Here is a 15,313-nt window from a genome sequence, read left to right as displayed (position 1 = left end):
GATAGCAGCACAATAGCATTTGTACCTGGTACCTTGTTGTTCCCATCACTATATCTTAATAATTTTTTATAATCTGGGGTTTGGATGGAAAAAAAAGCTAGAGGCATTATCAGCAGTCCAGAACCAAGGCTTGCGTATCTGTGCAATATTTCACATAGATATGTCAGGGAGTTATATAATACACTATTTTAGGTTAACTCCAGGAATAGTGACTTGGTGAATTCTCCAAGAAGTGCCTGAATATTAATGAAATAATTAAAGGTAAAACTGTATTTGCATTCCCCCAACAGGCAGCCTTTAATGTGCAGCATTCTATCTTCTTTATCTTACCTATTTTTGGGATTGTTTTGTTTTACACATTTTTGCTGTATTTAGATCCTGCATATAATGTGTGTAGAGATCCTGGGACTCCAGCCTATGGGATACCTGTGCAAGCTCAAGGATACGAGGTAAGTGCATTCATGCTGTCAGCATGGTTATTTTGTCAGCATAGTGAATGTCAAAATTTATTTCTGATAACGATATTCATATAAGTTAAAATGCAAAGTGTATCAGACAAGGAATTTAGACTCATTCCATGATCTAAAGAGAAGAGGTTTTGACAACAATCACTTCAGAACGTGTTGCCATTGTATCAGATGGCGAAAAGTGATGAGGTATCCACTAACGTTTTTTTGTGAATGTTTGTGCTGAGAGAAGTAAATGGTAATTGTTGCATGGAGATAGGTGAATTAATGGTGATTTTTTTACCAAGTCAGCCATCTTTATTTCCTGTAAAAATCAAAAATTTTAAAACTGTGACTAAAAGACAATACTTACATGAAAAAAAAACTGTGACAAAAGCCTGTTGTTAAGCCGCTAAACCCTATAATTTCAAAATTTAATTGAACAGCATGTAATGTTGTTTCTCTATCTGACAAGGCAAGTCCAAAGTCATAGTTTTTAAGTTATTGATTTTTACAGGAGATGTCAGAAACAAAGATGGCTGACTTGCTCAACATTAATTTACATCTATCTCTGCAACCATTAAAATTTTTTATAAAAAACAGTATCTCTTTCATCAGATTGCACCCTCTGATAGAGCGGTACAACTTCTGAGACAGTGGGTGTTGGGCCAAGTCTTTTGAGATGGATTGACCCATTGTCAATATATTGAATGATGGAGAATGTCCAAACCATCTTTAATTGAAATCCATGTGCTCATGTATAAAACCAGTTTGCATCTTCATCCTGATTAGTGTTGCATTGCTCTCAGGACCACCATGTATTTTATCGTATATTTTTCATTGTAGGTGGGAAGCAAAATCTTCTTTAAATGCCGGAAAAACTACCATATATTGGGATCTACAACAAGAACATGCCTTGAAAATTTAACATGGAGTGGGATACAACCAGAATGCATATGTAAGCGTTTAGGTATATTTTACACATAACAGCATGAGAATGGTAACATACTGTAAGAAAAGTAGAACAACCTCTTTTGTCAGTCCAGTGGGTAATGCAGAAGCAATAACACCCATCACCATTTCGCTTGGCAGTGACTTATTAATGACCCTGGAGAGAGACAGCTGTGACAGCTTAACTGAATAAAATATTGTTTTAGCGAATGCAACTTTTTGATTTACTGAGTTATGTGGTCCCAGCTCCTGTATACTCTCCTCAGAAAGCTGCAGCTTGCTCTCCATTTCGTTCCCTAATAACATTCCTCAGGATTATATGTCTTGAGCTGTGTATTCAGATTCAAAGACAGATTACTGCAGAGAATCACTGAGGGAGAGTCGGGGAGGGGGGAGGTGTACATTTGAAAGAGAGTGATTCATAGAACAAAAGTAGGGAGTGCCTGCCTCAGCAAAAAATTAAAGTTAGGCAAGTTAAAGCTTTTCGTTCACGAGCGGTAAATCTGTGGGTGATTTCAACAGCATAACCTACAAAATCCTTCAGGCTGCTCCCTCACATAAAGGCTTCACTGTCAGAGGTCTGTGAGTAGAGAGGGGGAGGTGTGAAGGCTTAGTTCATTTATTATGTAAGATAGCACTTGGGCATGTTTCATAATTTCTCTCCTGATGGTATGGTTTTATCACTGCTCAGTGAAGTGGGTGCATTTTGTGTGGGCCACTTTTTTCATGCAAGATTTAGTCAAAGGTGGCATGATTTCTGTGTCCTTGTTTGTGCTTGTAGCTCATACTTGCAGACAGCCAGAGACACCCTCTCACATTGACGTGAAAGCTATAGATCTCCCTACTCTGGGATATACGCTGATGTATACATGTCAAGCTGGATTTTTTCTGGCTGGGGGATCGGAGCACAGGACATGCAAGTCAGATGGAAAATGGTCTGGAAAACCACCCATCTGCAAAGGTATACAACCCTTGAATTAATTTTTATCGTTCTATTGTTTGTTAATTATTTGTTTTACTATTTTTGAGATACATTGTGATTAAGTGGTACACAAGGCTTTAGAGGCCATAACAACACAGGACAGAGTCTTTGCTTTGTATCTGGTGTAATCTGACAATTGTATGTCTCCCTCGCACATGGATTATGCAGTTGTAGTGCACACATGACAAACCCATGCCGCCTGCCCAAACTTTAATATTATCAGTGATAATGTCATCACTGTATTAGTGTTCATGAAAATTGACAACCTACAATTGTGAATACACACATCAAATATTATTAAAACACCATCAACATGTTTGAAGTTTTTAAAATGATTTTTGAACAAATGAGGTGGGCTGTAGTCTCATTTCCTGCTTTAAAAATCTGCATTACCTGAGTGTATTGTTGTGCATATTTCCGGGGGATCAAACGAGACATTATATATTTCCTCTGTTTTGCGTCAGGACTGAATCATTTTTATCAAGATTTTGAGCACGTAACTGAAACAATTCAACAATAAAAGCACTAATGGCGTGAGTGGCTCACATACTTAAATGTCACATAATCGTTTACTTGCACTGTCTTCCAGTTGGGCCCAAAATAAATGACAAAACAAAAGGAGCTGATTCTGACGTGCAGAAAAATAAGATACATGGTGCGTAATTATCTCAGTCTAATCCTTTGATTCCAGTTAGACAAAATGGCACTTTGTGCTTCATTTCACAGTACTTTCAAAACTGTACACATGATAGCTGTTTCTGAATGTAAATACTGACTGAGGAATCCATACTGCAATCATCTCTATGTAAGTGTTTAGACAGAATATAATGGTGGTTAAAAAAAGCTCAGTCTGAGCTCAGTTAGTGCATTGAGTGCCTTTAAGGACAAAGATGAATATAGGATACTTTTTGGAGAGAGACTGGAAATATACTTTGTCAACTGGTTATATAATATGGATTTTTTTAAATCTGCAGTTCCTGCAGATGTGTTTTCTTTAAACTCTGCCTGGACTGGTTTCTATGAATACTTGGGGAAAAGGCAGGCTGCCACCATAACTGTCAATGGATTCAATGCGACAGCCAGTAAAGTCAATGTCACACTTTTGGAGCACAGTGGTGTCCAAATTAAGCTGTCAGGTAAATAAACTTGAATTTTTTGTTCTTTGGTCATATTACCCTTAAGCTTTGGTGCGTGGGAAATGCAGTTACATATGCTGTAAGTTTTTAATGGCTCAAAAAAAGATTTTCTGAAAGGAAGACAGTCAGAAATTTGTATGTTGCAGACCTTCTAGGCAAAATAAACCATGTGTATTTCTGAGTTTTGTGCTATGGTACATTTTATGATTTATGATTTTTTTTTTTCTACAGGGACATATAAAAAAGAGGAAAATCATTTACTGCTAAAGGTGTACCAGATCAGAGGTCCTGTTGCAGTTTCTTTCAGTAAATTTAAAAATGACAATTGGGCAATGGATGGATATGTGAGTATACTGGTTACTTTCTTGTAATCCCTTATTTGACTCGTCTCATCACTCTTAGGCACCCTATGACTAATCGCTTTTAGGCAACCCTGTGAATTGCTCAAATGTCAGAGGAGGAGCAGTTGTCTTCCAATGAGCACCACTGTAGTGGAATGTGTGACTGCAGTGTGAAAAATAACCATTGGCTGTGTGCGAATGTATCAGGACTGCATTGCCTTGCCCTGAGTGAATGCACCGGTTGTCACTGTGCGACAAGACTATTATAAAAATTGGTGATTCCAAAAATAGGGGTTACATAAAGGAGTAAAACGCAAAAAAATTACATCCTGTGGGACAAAATGTCTGCAGATATTGCAATGCACATTGAAAATATTACAGGCAGAACTGCGGGTCTTTAATATTTTACAATTTGTCTTTCTTTGGCTTTGTCTTTCTTGTGCAATACAAGATGCTGTAGAGCTTGAAAGGGTACAATGAAAACAATTGAGAAATGCTTTGGTTTGGTGAAATGATAAGGAAAAAATGTGATGGCTTGAATTAAATTCTCCAGTTGCAAGTAGCCTACTTTCCACAGGTTGATATTTGTGCATGTACGTCAGTATGTTATGAGAAGAATACACTTTTCAGTGTTCTTTCTGGAAGAGAAGGGGCAATATTCAAGGTAATATCTCAGTACATGAAAACCAAGGTACTAAACTAGCAATGATTCTACATTTGGAGTGTGTTCACGTGAATGTTTTGTGCAGTGTTTCATTCATTTTAATTTTGTTTGTGTTTGTGTTTGTTCAGGTAACAGCAGAGTCTGACAAGAATACTTTTGTGTATCAAGGTTTTATCCATGGCAAGGATTTTGGAAAATTTCTGTTAACAAGACAAGGTGTGTACAGCTTTGTAAAAGCTTTATACTGGCTCTTCTTGAATATGTATAAAGCTGTGTGTTCACATTTACAATCAGTAATATTCAATGGTGTTGCTCTGTGACAGAGGCTGTTTTGGACTGCTCCATTTACAGTCTGTTGTAATAAAATGAACACCACTTTTGTTCTCTTCATCTCTTAGGTCTTATAACAACAGATATGGATCCTTCACATCCATACTATGGCACAAATAGCAGTTCGGTGGCAGCTGCCATACTAGTGCCATTCTTTGCTCTAATTTTATCAGGGTTTGCCTTTTACCTCTATAAACACAGGTAAGGAGTGCTGCTCACTTGTTGCCACCAGTCATGCTTTGGTAATGTATGCCCATAATGACTGAATGTAAAGCAGAATTGTCTGTCATAACAGTTATGGGAAACTCCTGTGCCACTTGCCCTTTAGTGACTCATTCCAAAAGGTCAACCAAGTTGGTAGACAACTGCATGTTGTGTTAAATATGAAACAATTTGTGCACAACTCGCATAAGAAAAAAAGCATGGGAGTTTTCCAAAGCTAACAAAACAAAAATTTCTTTGACGTTAATGTCCGAAAGGATGAAAATTCCCCAATATTAAAATAAATAAAAAAAATTGGCAGGGTACTTTCACAAGACACAGATGACAGTGAGAGACCCAAAGACGTAATCAGGGCCGGCTGCAGGTAAGACACAAAACACTAAATCACTAGGCAATAATCCTCTACCCTCACATTACCATTGTCCTCTTTTCTTTTCTCCATGTTCTACTTCAGGAAAAAAAAAAAAACAGTGGGACAGGAAAGTATGCAGTGTTGTGTTGTTTGGTCTCATAATAAATTGCCATCTCTTTGTCCACATATTGTCAACCAACTAAATCTCCTTTGATTTTTTTAAATTATTTTATTTTTTTATGGACATGTCCTGTTTGACATAATCAAATTAATATGCTTATAACCGCTGCCTTGTTAGGCAGACGCAATATTCTAATACCAAATCTCAGTAGAACCAAATGCTTAGTAACAGCTGTTTAAATAGATAAATACTTCAAAGTGCGTCTGTGTGTGAACACATGCCTGTGTGCATGGATGTGTGTGTGTACATACTGTATGTAGTGTACAGTGGCTGCTCATGAGAATGAAATAGACAAAGTTGAAACTAGCAGCTCATGCTTTTCTTGGTAAGGTAGGCTCTTTTTTCCCCCAACTCCCTTCTTTACAACAGAAAATGAAATAAAAGTGGATTTACAGTTTTGAAATTATAAGGCATATAATTTCTTTGTTCTCATAAAAAACAGCTTTAAAGGGCACATGCTCTAATTCTGTTATTGCAGCAATGCATTGTTAATACCATTTTTAAAAACTTTAACTTGTATGGGTATTCTTCTATTTTTTCATGATGTGATGGCTCTCTTCCTCCAATGCCCTTAAGAGCTTTTTTTTTCTCTTTGAGACATGGGTAGCAGTGTAGCCAACTGTAGCAGTACCACCCTTGTGCGGTGCAGTGATAGCTAAAGTTACTTCCTGATGATTACTGTCTTGTCTTTCATGATGTTAGTACATCACACAGTAATAATGTACATTGCACAAGTAAGTGTAGAGGTAGAGGTAGCTGGGTTAGGTTATTAACTATGGATGTACTATTGGCAAGTGAACTAATATTAGCTGATTATTAAAGGTAAACACCACTGTCACACAGATCATTAGCTACAGTACATTTAATTTTTATTTTTATCATCCTTTTATTTAACCTTTATTTTTGCAGGTCGGGTCAACTGAGAACCAGGTCTCTTTTACAGTGAAGCCCTGAGAGAGGGATTTATTTCATCACTTAACCTATTAATATGTAAATAATGTAATATAGTTATCTATGCCTGCTAGATGTGCTGACTCTGTTACATATTATCAGTTACACAATACATTAGCCATCTGGAGAATATTATACAGTATTTGATTTTACTAAAACCCAGATTACTAGACTTTTACCCTTAAAGCATCACATTAATAAAAATTGCATCCAGATGCAAATAATGGTGAAGCTAATGCCCAGTGTGGGAAATCCGTTAAGGCACACAATCCATCTCTGCTTGAAGAACTTGGCTGAAGCAGAGACAACTGCTCATCTCTTCTTGGTTCGTTCAAGTAGTGGATTGTGGGTAGTAGGAGTACAGACATTGAATTCCACAAGGGAATTGAATGGTATGTGCTCTTTTGTCACATGTCAGCATTCTTTACCATTACTGTCAAATTTTTCTGTCAACATTCCTTCAGCTACCAAAGATTCCAGATGAACATTTCAATGCACCTTACAATATGGTTGAACCATTTTAATGGCCAGCACATCACTTTTCAAATGACAAGTGTTGCTGAAATGTGAGAAAAGGGCACATGTGCCATTCACTTCTGTTGTGGAATTTGATGTCTTCATTCTTTATTACCCATAAAAGCAACATGGCTTTCCACAGTAAGGATACAGAGTTTCCCCTATTGTCATTCTTTTTCATTCCACAATTTCACAGCACCATGGCAACTTCCTGTTCATGAACATACATAGGTTTCCTGAAACCTCTTGTATCGCCAAAAAAAATAAATAAATAAATAACTGCAGCACCTCAAGGGCAGACATAATGACTTACAACTGATTTATAACCCATGTACTGGATGTCAATTTTTGTTTAACTTATTTTATTTGCATAATAAATTAAAGTGATTAGCTACAAGCTGCATGGGTCATACCTAATGAACCCACCACTGAGCTAAAATCTTACCTTCATTTCTCATTACTTATCATTTCTTTCATATCATTTTCATTCATTTGGATTTGATTAAGAAACATGTTAATTACCTGACTAATCCATAAGCATAAAGCATTGTTTCCCTTCACATTTTTAAATAATATAGGTCAAATAATTTAAGTCAATTTAATGTTTCCAAAGACAATAGTTTTGATACAAATAGACAAATCTACAGTAACCCTTAAATGGTCAGTTTAGAAGTTTTCCTTCTGGACAACACATCAAGGCTCCACTTTGTAGGAGCAACAGAGAAAAAAAGGCATTCATGCCAACAGCAATGGCTTTTTCAATGGAAAACTTGAATTTTAAAATGCGCATGCAGAATTCTTAATTATGAACTAAATATAACCCCAGCTTTACATGCAACATAGGGGCTCTTGCATAGCTTTGCTCTTGTGTCCAGTGCCTTGTTTCTGTGCTTGTGTGTAATTCCATGCAGTTGCTAAAGTACAAACACTACCGAAAGGAGTATTTCCCAATATATAGTAAAGTATATCAATCAATCCATTGCATGACACACTTAAGCTTTGAGAGTGAAGGCTAGCTGAAAAACACCACTGAAAATACAGTGTTTTCATACTGTAGAATCTGCATGGCACTGATAAATAATGTCAAAAAGACTTACAACCACAGAGGACAAAAATAAATCTATCCATATATTCCAGCAATCATTGATATTTAACAAAATAAAGGAAAAATTATGGTACCAAAAGGTAAAAGTTAGAGAAATGGAATTAGCCGTTTCAATATTCCAATGCCAACTCACTCCAGTTATTCAAGTAATCATCTAATTGTTAATTAAGCAAAATACATACATACAATATTTAGAGTAATTAACTTAAGAAAACTGATCTAGTTAAAGGTAAAATTTCTTCCCTCTCCCAGGTCAAGCTCATGAGCCATCACAGATACTGTAGTTTATATATTTATATATTTTTTCTAACATACACATAACATGTAGTAAAGAGAATTAATGATGGATTGCAATTTATTTTAGTTCACTACTATGATAATTCAGTCATGTATTTCATATTGCAGAAGGTGATCATTGTGAATGAGGCCTAGCAAAGTAGTGGATGTTTATAAGTTCTGTGATGAGTCAGTATTTTAGACAGAAACATGACATGTCTCCACCTATAGTTTCTTCTAATTGCTTTACATTTCTGGTGTAAGCCAGGCAAAATTCCTAGTAGGTTTCCTGCATTTGTTGTTATGTATGATGTGATAATTTGCGCATATCATATTATTCTGTATACTGTCTGGAAAATTAGCTGCATTACCACTTTCTGTTCTTCATTCATACTTTCATGAAAACAGGAGACTGTTTGAAAATATGATTGTTTTTTTTTCAGTTCCCTAGATATGCACATATTTTAACAACAGTCGCATGCATCTCAGTGTTGGCTGTCGGACATTTTATTAACAAACAAAAGAGTTTGTTCCAGACAGTGAGCTGCAGGGCTTGCTTGGTTTGTTTGCCAAGACAGATTAGTAAAGTGACGGGGTTGATGTCAAAGAGTGGCATGCAACATGTATTTTTGGGAACTGAGCTGATCTGAACAGTTGAGCTCAGTGGATTTGAGAGTAAGATGACCTCAACTAACAAATGTAAATCATACACAAAAGGAAATACTTTTATTTTTGCAGTTCTTAGCTGAGTCATCAGGAGAAAATCTTGTTGAAATGTGATTTTAGCCCTTCAAGTTTCATTATTGTTCTTTATTTTAATATGAATAAGAGTGAGAACAAAAATAATTACTGTAACATCTTTGAATGATTTGAATATGTCAGAACAAGTAAATTGAATATATGGGTCTTTTAGCATAATTTGCTTTTTGTTGTAAAGAATGAAATATTTCAGCAGAGATTTTTTTTGTTTTTGACAGGTTTTCTGCACTCTTCATTGTGAAACAATAGATACTTCATTTAAAGTGAAACTTGTGTGATTATATTTTCAAAATCATATTTTATAAAGTAATCATAAGCATATTAACTTCCTTGATTCTTTCCTTTTTCAGAACAAGACCAAAAGTACAGTTCAACGGCTATGCGGGTCACGAGAATACAAATGGACAAGCTTCATTTGAGAATCCTATGTATGACACAAACATGAAACCGACAGAGGCAAAAGCTGTAAGATTTGATACAACTCTGAACACAGTCTGCACAGTAGTATAGCCTTTATCGTCTGCATTTGACTGGTTTACAGCCATACCTCTTGGGTAAGCAGTAACTCCTTTGGTGCCATATGCTCCTTTGTGACACTTTGCTTTACTACTATAGTGTATTCACTTTATACAAACTGCTCTGTGGAGATGTGGAGATAAAACGATCAATGATAAAAACTGAAGACCATTTTTATGGATATACTTTAAAAAAGACTTTCCATGGAGTAAAGATCAAGATTATGGCCAAGAAAATAAAGGACATAAGACACTTTCTTTGATCAAAGAGTTTGCCTTTCATGGCTCTTGCAGGAAGAAAGTTGTTTTTCTTTTTTTTTTTTATTTCTGTCTTTCCAAAAGCATTCTCTTGGGAAAATGTTGAAGTGTCTTTAAAAACCACATAATTGTTGAAAAAAAAATATCTCCTTCACTGAAGATGAACCATAAAGGAGGCAGAATCTTTGAACCAGTGTGGTTGCTTGTACCTTGCCAGACTTCTCCGCTAATAAAAGAGAAAATATGCTACAACTGTCTCACATCAGAACTTGACTATCAAGTCTCTGGATACCAGAAGAAATTCTCTCAGCTGTTGTGTTGCAAAACTTTACTGCACAATTTTTGCACTAGTGTGTTATGAATGGAAATGAAATTGGATCAAAAGAGAAAACAAACAAGCAAACTGAATACATACAGGGTTTCTATATGCTGACCATGTGTATATAAACATGTATTTCCATGTACACAGGAAGCATGTTGTCATTTTATATGTTGAATTGTTGACAGGATGATTTTATTTTCTATATTGATTTGCAAAAAAGACACTTACTGAGTGTAACCCTTTTGGGCACTTTCATGTTATTTGCTGTTTTTTACATTTACTTTTTTATTTTTACATACTGCAGTTTACCATACACCAGTACCCATGCCTTACACCTCATTTTCATAGGAAGCCCGCACATACACACAGTGTATATCAGTACAGTTTTATTTAGGTCAGTGTATTATTTTGTCTTTACCTCTTAAAACATGATTATTTGGTACAGATTTGTACGCTATTTTGTTCTGAGTGCTCCATGCTTTGAGACAGTGGAAAACTTAGTGAAAGCATGGACGTCACTGACCTCATTTTTGATAGTCATATGTACTAGATGCAGCATATCACAGCTTGTACAAAATCTTGATGAGGATTGACTAATGCAATCTCTCGATGTACACAAACTATTAGGTCACATATGTATGACTGTCAGTCCCAAAGGGTGAAATGGTTGTTGCTAAATTACGGTCATGTTTTTTTTCTTTCCATAATATGTTTAGGTTCTGTTCCATTCCTTTTTTTTCTTTCAAATGCAGTTGATATATGCACAAATTTGCAGCAGTCATCCGTTATGTGCCTATTATGTTTGGCAGGGTCATTTCCTCAATGTAATATTCCATAAGATTAACCCGACACAGTTATTTATTGCTTTGAGATGGCAATATTATTTATATTAGAAGAACAACACTATAAGTGAAGCACCATGCTTGCATGTATGCCTCGTTAATTTTGTTGTTCGTAGCTCTTAGATCATGGTGTAGTATCTTTCTGCCAGGTTCTCTTTCTGAAGCTTAGTTGCTTTACCACAGATTAGTAATATTGTGATATTGTGGAATCACGTACAGACATCTGCAGTGTTGGACATCAGAAAAACTATGTGAAACAAGGGGGAAGGCTTGCTGCAAATTTGCACACATGTTAAATATACTACCTGTGCAGAATGGTCATAATTTCTCTATAATGCTGGAGCAAATGAAATATGTTTATTTTTCATAAATGCTGTGCTTATTTTAAATCACAGTTCTGAATGAGGCTGTGTGTGTTCAGAATTATGTCTGTGCTATATTGTTCAATGCTGGGTAGCGGTTCCAATGAGGACAGTGATCCTTCCTTGGCAGCCATGACTGTTTGGAAGTGGAATCAACTAGCCAGTGTAGTTTGTCATCTCTTCTGAAAGGTATAGACCTGATTAATTTCATTACATATCCTTCCCACTGTAAAACACATGGCTTGATGAGGATGATTTCATAATACATTTCAAATGCACATGAAACATGAAAACACTGCCTTACTGATTTGGAACCATGACATGTCCAACACATTTGCAAGTGTACTTGTGATATTACAACACCAATATTTGTTTGAGAGTGTAAGGATGCTTAAGTGCATATACACTGTGATTCCAAAAGTCATGGGTGAACAAGAAGATTTTTTGTTTTGTTTTGTTTTGTATTGTTTTGTTTTGTTCGTTTCCTGATAAGTTTGGTAACGTAGTAAGTACGCTTATATGATCAGTTCTCACATTCACGTGTGAACTACCTGCTTTATCAGAATCTGTCATCTGTTGCATTGACATTCAGATTCATACAGGTTTCAAAGAGAAAATTGAACTATAACCTTGAAATGTTCCCCTTCTACACATCAGATGTCATCTAAGTCATTGCAGTGCAGAGGTCTGCAGTGTGTGTGTCATTAAATGTGTGTCCTTAAAGTATGTCAAATAAGAAGCATTCGCTTAACCTTAATTTTTCTAAGAAATTTTCTATTTTGCATTTAATATTGTTGAAAATGTACGTATGGTAAAAATGGTGTGTATAACCTGGCAAATCAAGGCGAAGAACCTGGGATGGAGTCAGTTTCCAACCTTACACTGTTTGCTTGTCGTGATGTTAAACCTGCTGCTTTACTCGACATCTTGCCTTCCTTCAGGCTTGCTGCAATAACGTCTTTCTTTCCTACTCTGTAAAATACTTTTACCATAAAAAGCTGTAAATCTGCATTCTGATACACATCATTCCATTGAAAGCATTGCCATTTTACCATGTGCTTTTGACTTGAAGTAGGTGCAAAAGAAAATGTTTTTGTACAGAAATATATTTTTTATGAAGAATTTGTAAAATTATTAAATATGCTGTACTTTTTGATTAATGTAGGTATAAAATTGTTAAAATAAATGTTTTTACTATACAAAAATGTAAACTTTTATCATTTATGTAATATACATATGTATATCACAGACCTACTGATACATAGCTAATTTTAAATCCATATCCTCTTGCACATTATGGGTATATTCGAGGCTGTGTAAAAATGCTGTGTGTCCTTTAACGTGAAAAGGAATCTCTTACAAATTGTAATATAGTTTGTTCACACCATATTTTGAAAAATATTCTTTTAGACAGATTAAATATTTGATAATAGTTTTGGACTGCTCTGTATGTTTCTTGATTATTAAATTGACCATGTAATACATGGAAGATCATCAGTGCCATAATTAAATGTAAATTACAAATGCCTGAATACCATGTACATTTATGAAAGGCAATACACTCATGAAGACAAATAATGCAACAATGCTTTGCTTGATGCGGTTGGTCTTTTTTCCAATTTCTTCTTCATTTTTTTTTCTTGATATGGGTGATTAGCGTTTCTCTGTCAGTGTATTGTATTTCTCTCAGTGCACTGCTTTCTGATGGGGCTGCTCCTGTCAATCACACTCCTGTGCTGGACTTCAGGGGCATGGTCCACTCCCTTGGGGCTGATGGGAGCGACTGGTGTATTGGTACAATTTTACCTTGGAAAGTCAGTGGAGCAAGCTGAAAAATGTCCAAATTGGTGTCAGATTTGTTCTGGGAGGCAGCAGCCACCCTACAACAGAGGAGAGCTGGGCATCCTTCAGACTATTCTTCTCCAATACTATCAGCTACTGCCCTTGATTTCTGGACTGGAAAACAATTGATCAACAGTGAATGGCAAATCATTTTTGTAGTGTATTTCTCTCCTTGGGAGTATTGTATTTTTTATGTGTATTGTATTAAATTATAGTATGGATCTTATATAGTTATACCTTTTGCACATAAACAATGAAGACAATTAAGAGAAAGTTCTGCTCAGGATATTTTACATGTCATGTTGGTTTCATATGTTTAGGGTTGCTTAAGAGAAAAAGAGGCTGCAAGCAGTCAAAATTCATTTAAATGTTATCAGCCCCCCTATACAGTATGTCATAAATTAGTGTTGTATTTTAAATTATATTTCAAACACAGTTGTTTCTGTTTGTTTTTAGACATTGATGCACTTGCTGATGTGGAGCTTATGTTTGTGTGTTGTATCAATAACTCCAACAAAATACTGAATATTAATAATGGTAACTTCAATACAAATGGTAATTTCAATATAAAGCCTTAACTTTGTAAACCAGAGCTTAATTCCATGGTATTGCTATGTGTGGTTACATGGTAACATTGCAGCAGTTTCTTGTATTTCATATTAAAGATATGAGAGATAATTATGAACAACTGACATGTATATCTGGCTTGGAGGTCTGCCAAGCACCAAGTCCACCACTGTGTGTATCTTTCACCTTAAGTGCAGCAGGACTGCATGCATTGGAACCCTGCATTGAGGAGGACTAGTCCATCATGACCCGGAGCAGATGGCCATCTCAATCCCTCTGATGTTTCAAGGTCAGGATGGTGAGTTGTGTGGCAAGAATCTGGTTAATCTGCTCCATTACCCTGAGGGGGGGGGGTTGTTGGTCAGAGTAATCACTCCCTCTTTTTGAATGGCTTCAGGACCTGTAAAACAATCCTAAAATATAATCCCCCTCCCCTCCACACATGTTTTTTCATCATAAACTTCACCTTTTCAGGCCAGATGATCTGGTCATGAATTAATAATTCATGTAATTATCAATATAAATATTGTCACTACTGGACTGAAGTGGTTTCCTTTTACTTTGATTATAGTCTGTTGAAAAGAGATGGCCATTTCTGTTTTAGTGATTTTTTTCTCAGCTTCAGACATCAGGTCTCAGGTTCTTATTGGTTTCTTTCCCTCAGGTGTTTATAATCAGTTAAAACATATATGTCCACACTAAATTAATTATGTTGTCCCACACTGATAATGGTTCATTAGAGTTGTGCCATAAAAATTAGTAATGTTGCTGTCACTGTGAATGACAAGAATGTCTGCAGACCATAAATTTGGCAAATTTAATGGCATCAGCCAAATCTTCATACAGGTTAGTATATATTATGTAGTGGTGCCATCACATTTCACAGTTTTTGTGCTTTATTGTATTTCATGGTTTTATTATGTATGTGTATTATATACTAATATGTGTTGTACAATTTACACAATTCAGCATTTTGGCATTGGTATGTAAATTATGTACATTTATAACATTTTAATTTAGCAAATTGCCTTCCTCATGATGCATCTCAACCTTGGGTTGGGGTTATCCCAAAAAAAAAAGAAACATAAGGTAAAGCCAGAGAAGGGAATTCAAAACTTCTTGTATCATGTTATGACAATTATTTCTAGCACATGCTGCTCTCCTAAATGCTAATGTTATGTATTTTGCTTCATTTTGTTCATTACAATGTGTGCTCACCATGTAACTTTTAGTAGTGTGGGTTGCTGAAAGCTTAAATGTTCTCTCATATAGCCTACAATGTTATCTAGCAAGACGCTGGCTCTTTGTTACAGTATTAATGCACTGTTGCTTACTTGCTAATGGTGACACATTACACCGAATGATCGTTTATCACAATTACACGTCCTTCATT

General features: G+C 35.8%; 1 protein-coding gene across 1 annotated transcript in view; it reads left to right on the top strand.

The window, feature by feature from the left end:
• The window catches only part of LOC118789703 (CUB and sushi domain-containing protein 1-like), a 482,818-nt gene extending 472,869 nt beyond the window's left edge, over positions 1-9,949 (top strand). The window contains exons 62-71 of the mRNA XM_036546243.1: positions 376-449; positions 1,293-1,404; positions 2,179-2,358; positions 2,969-3,034; positions 3,354-3,515; positions 3,747-3,859; positions 4,649-4,736; positions 4,919-5,051; positions 5,374-5,436; positions 9,563-9,949. Of these exons, the coding sequence (XP_036402136.1) occupies positions 376-449; positions 1,293-1,404; positions 2,179-2,358; positions 2,969-3,034; positions 3,354-3,515; positions 3,747-3,859; positions 4,649-4,736; positions 4,919-5,051; positions 5,374-5,436; positions 9,563-9,722 (1,151 nt within the window). The 3' untranslated portion in view covers positions 9,723-9,949. The remainder of the gene's footprint in view (positions 1-375; positions 450-1,292; positions 1,405-2,178; positions 2,359-2,968; positions 3,035-3,353; positions 3,516-3,746; positions 3,860-4,648; positions 4,737-4,918; positions 5,052-5,373; positions 5,437-9,562) is intronic.
• The last annotated feature ends 5,364 nt before the right edge of the window (positions 9,950-15,313 follow it).

This window comes from Megalops cyprinoides, chromosome 15 (assembly GCF_013368585.1).
Source record: "Megalops cyprinoides isolate fMegCyp1 chromosome 15, fMegCyp1.pri, whole genome shotgun sequence".
Taxonomy (NCBI): domain Eukaryota; kingdom Metazoa; phylum Chordata; class Actinopteri; order Elopiformes; family Megalopidae; genus Megalops; species Megalops cyprinoides.
This window is presented reverse-complemented; position numbering and strand designations above follow the sequence as displayed.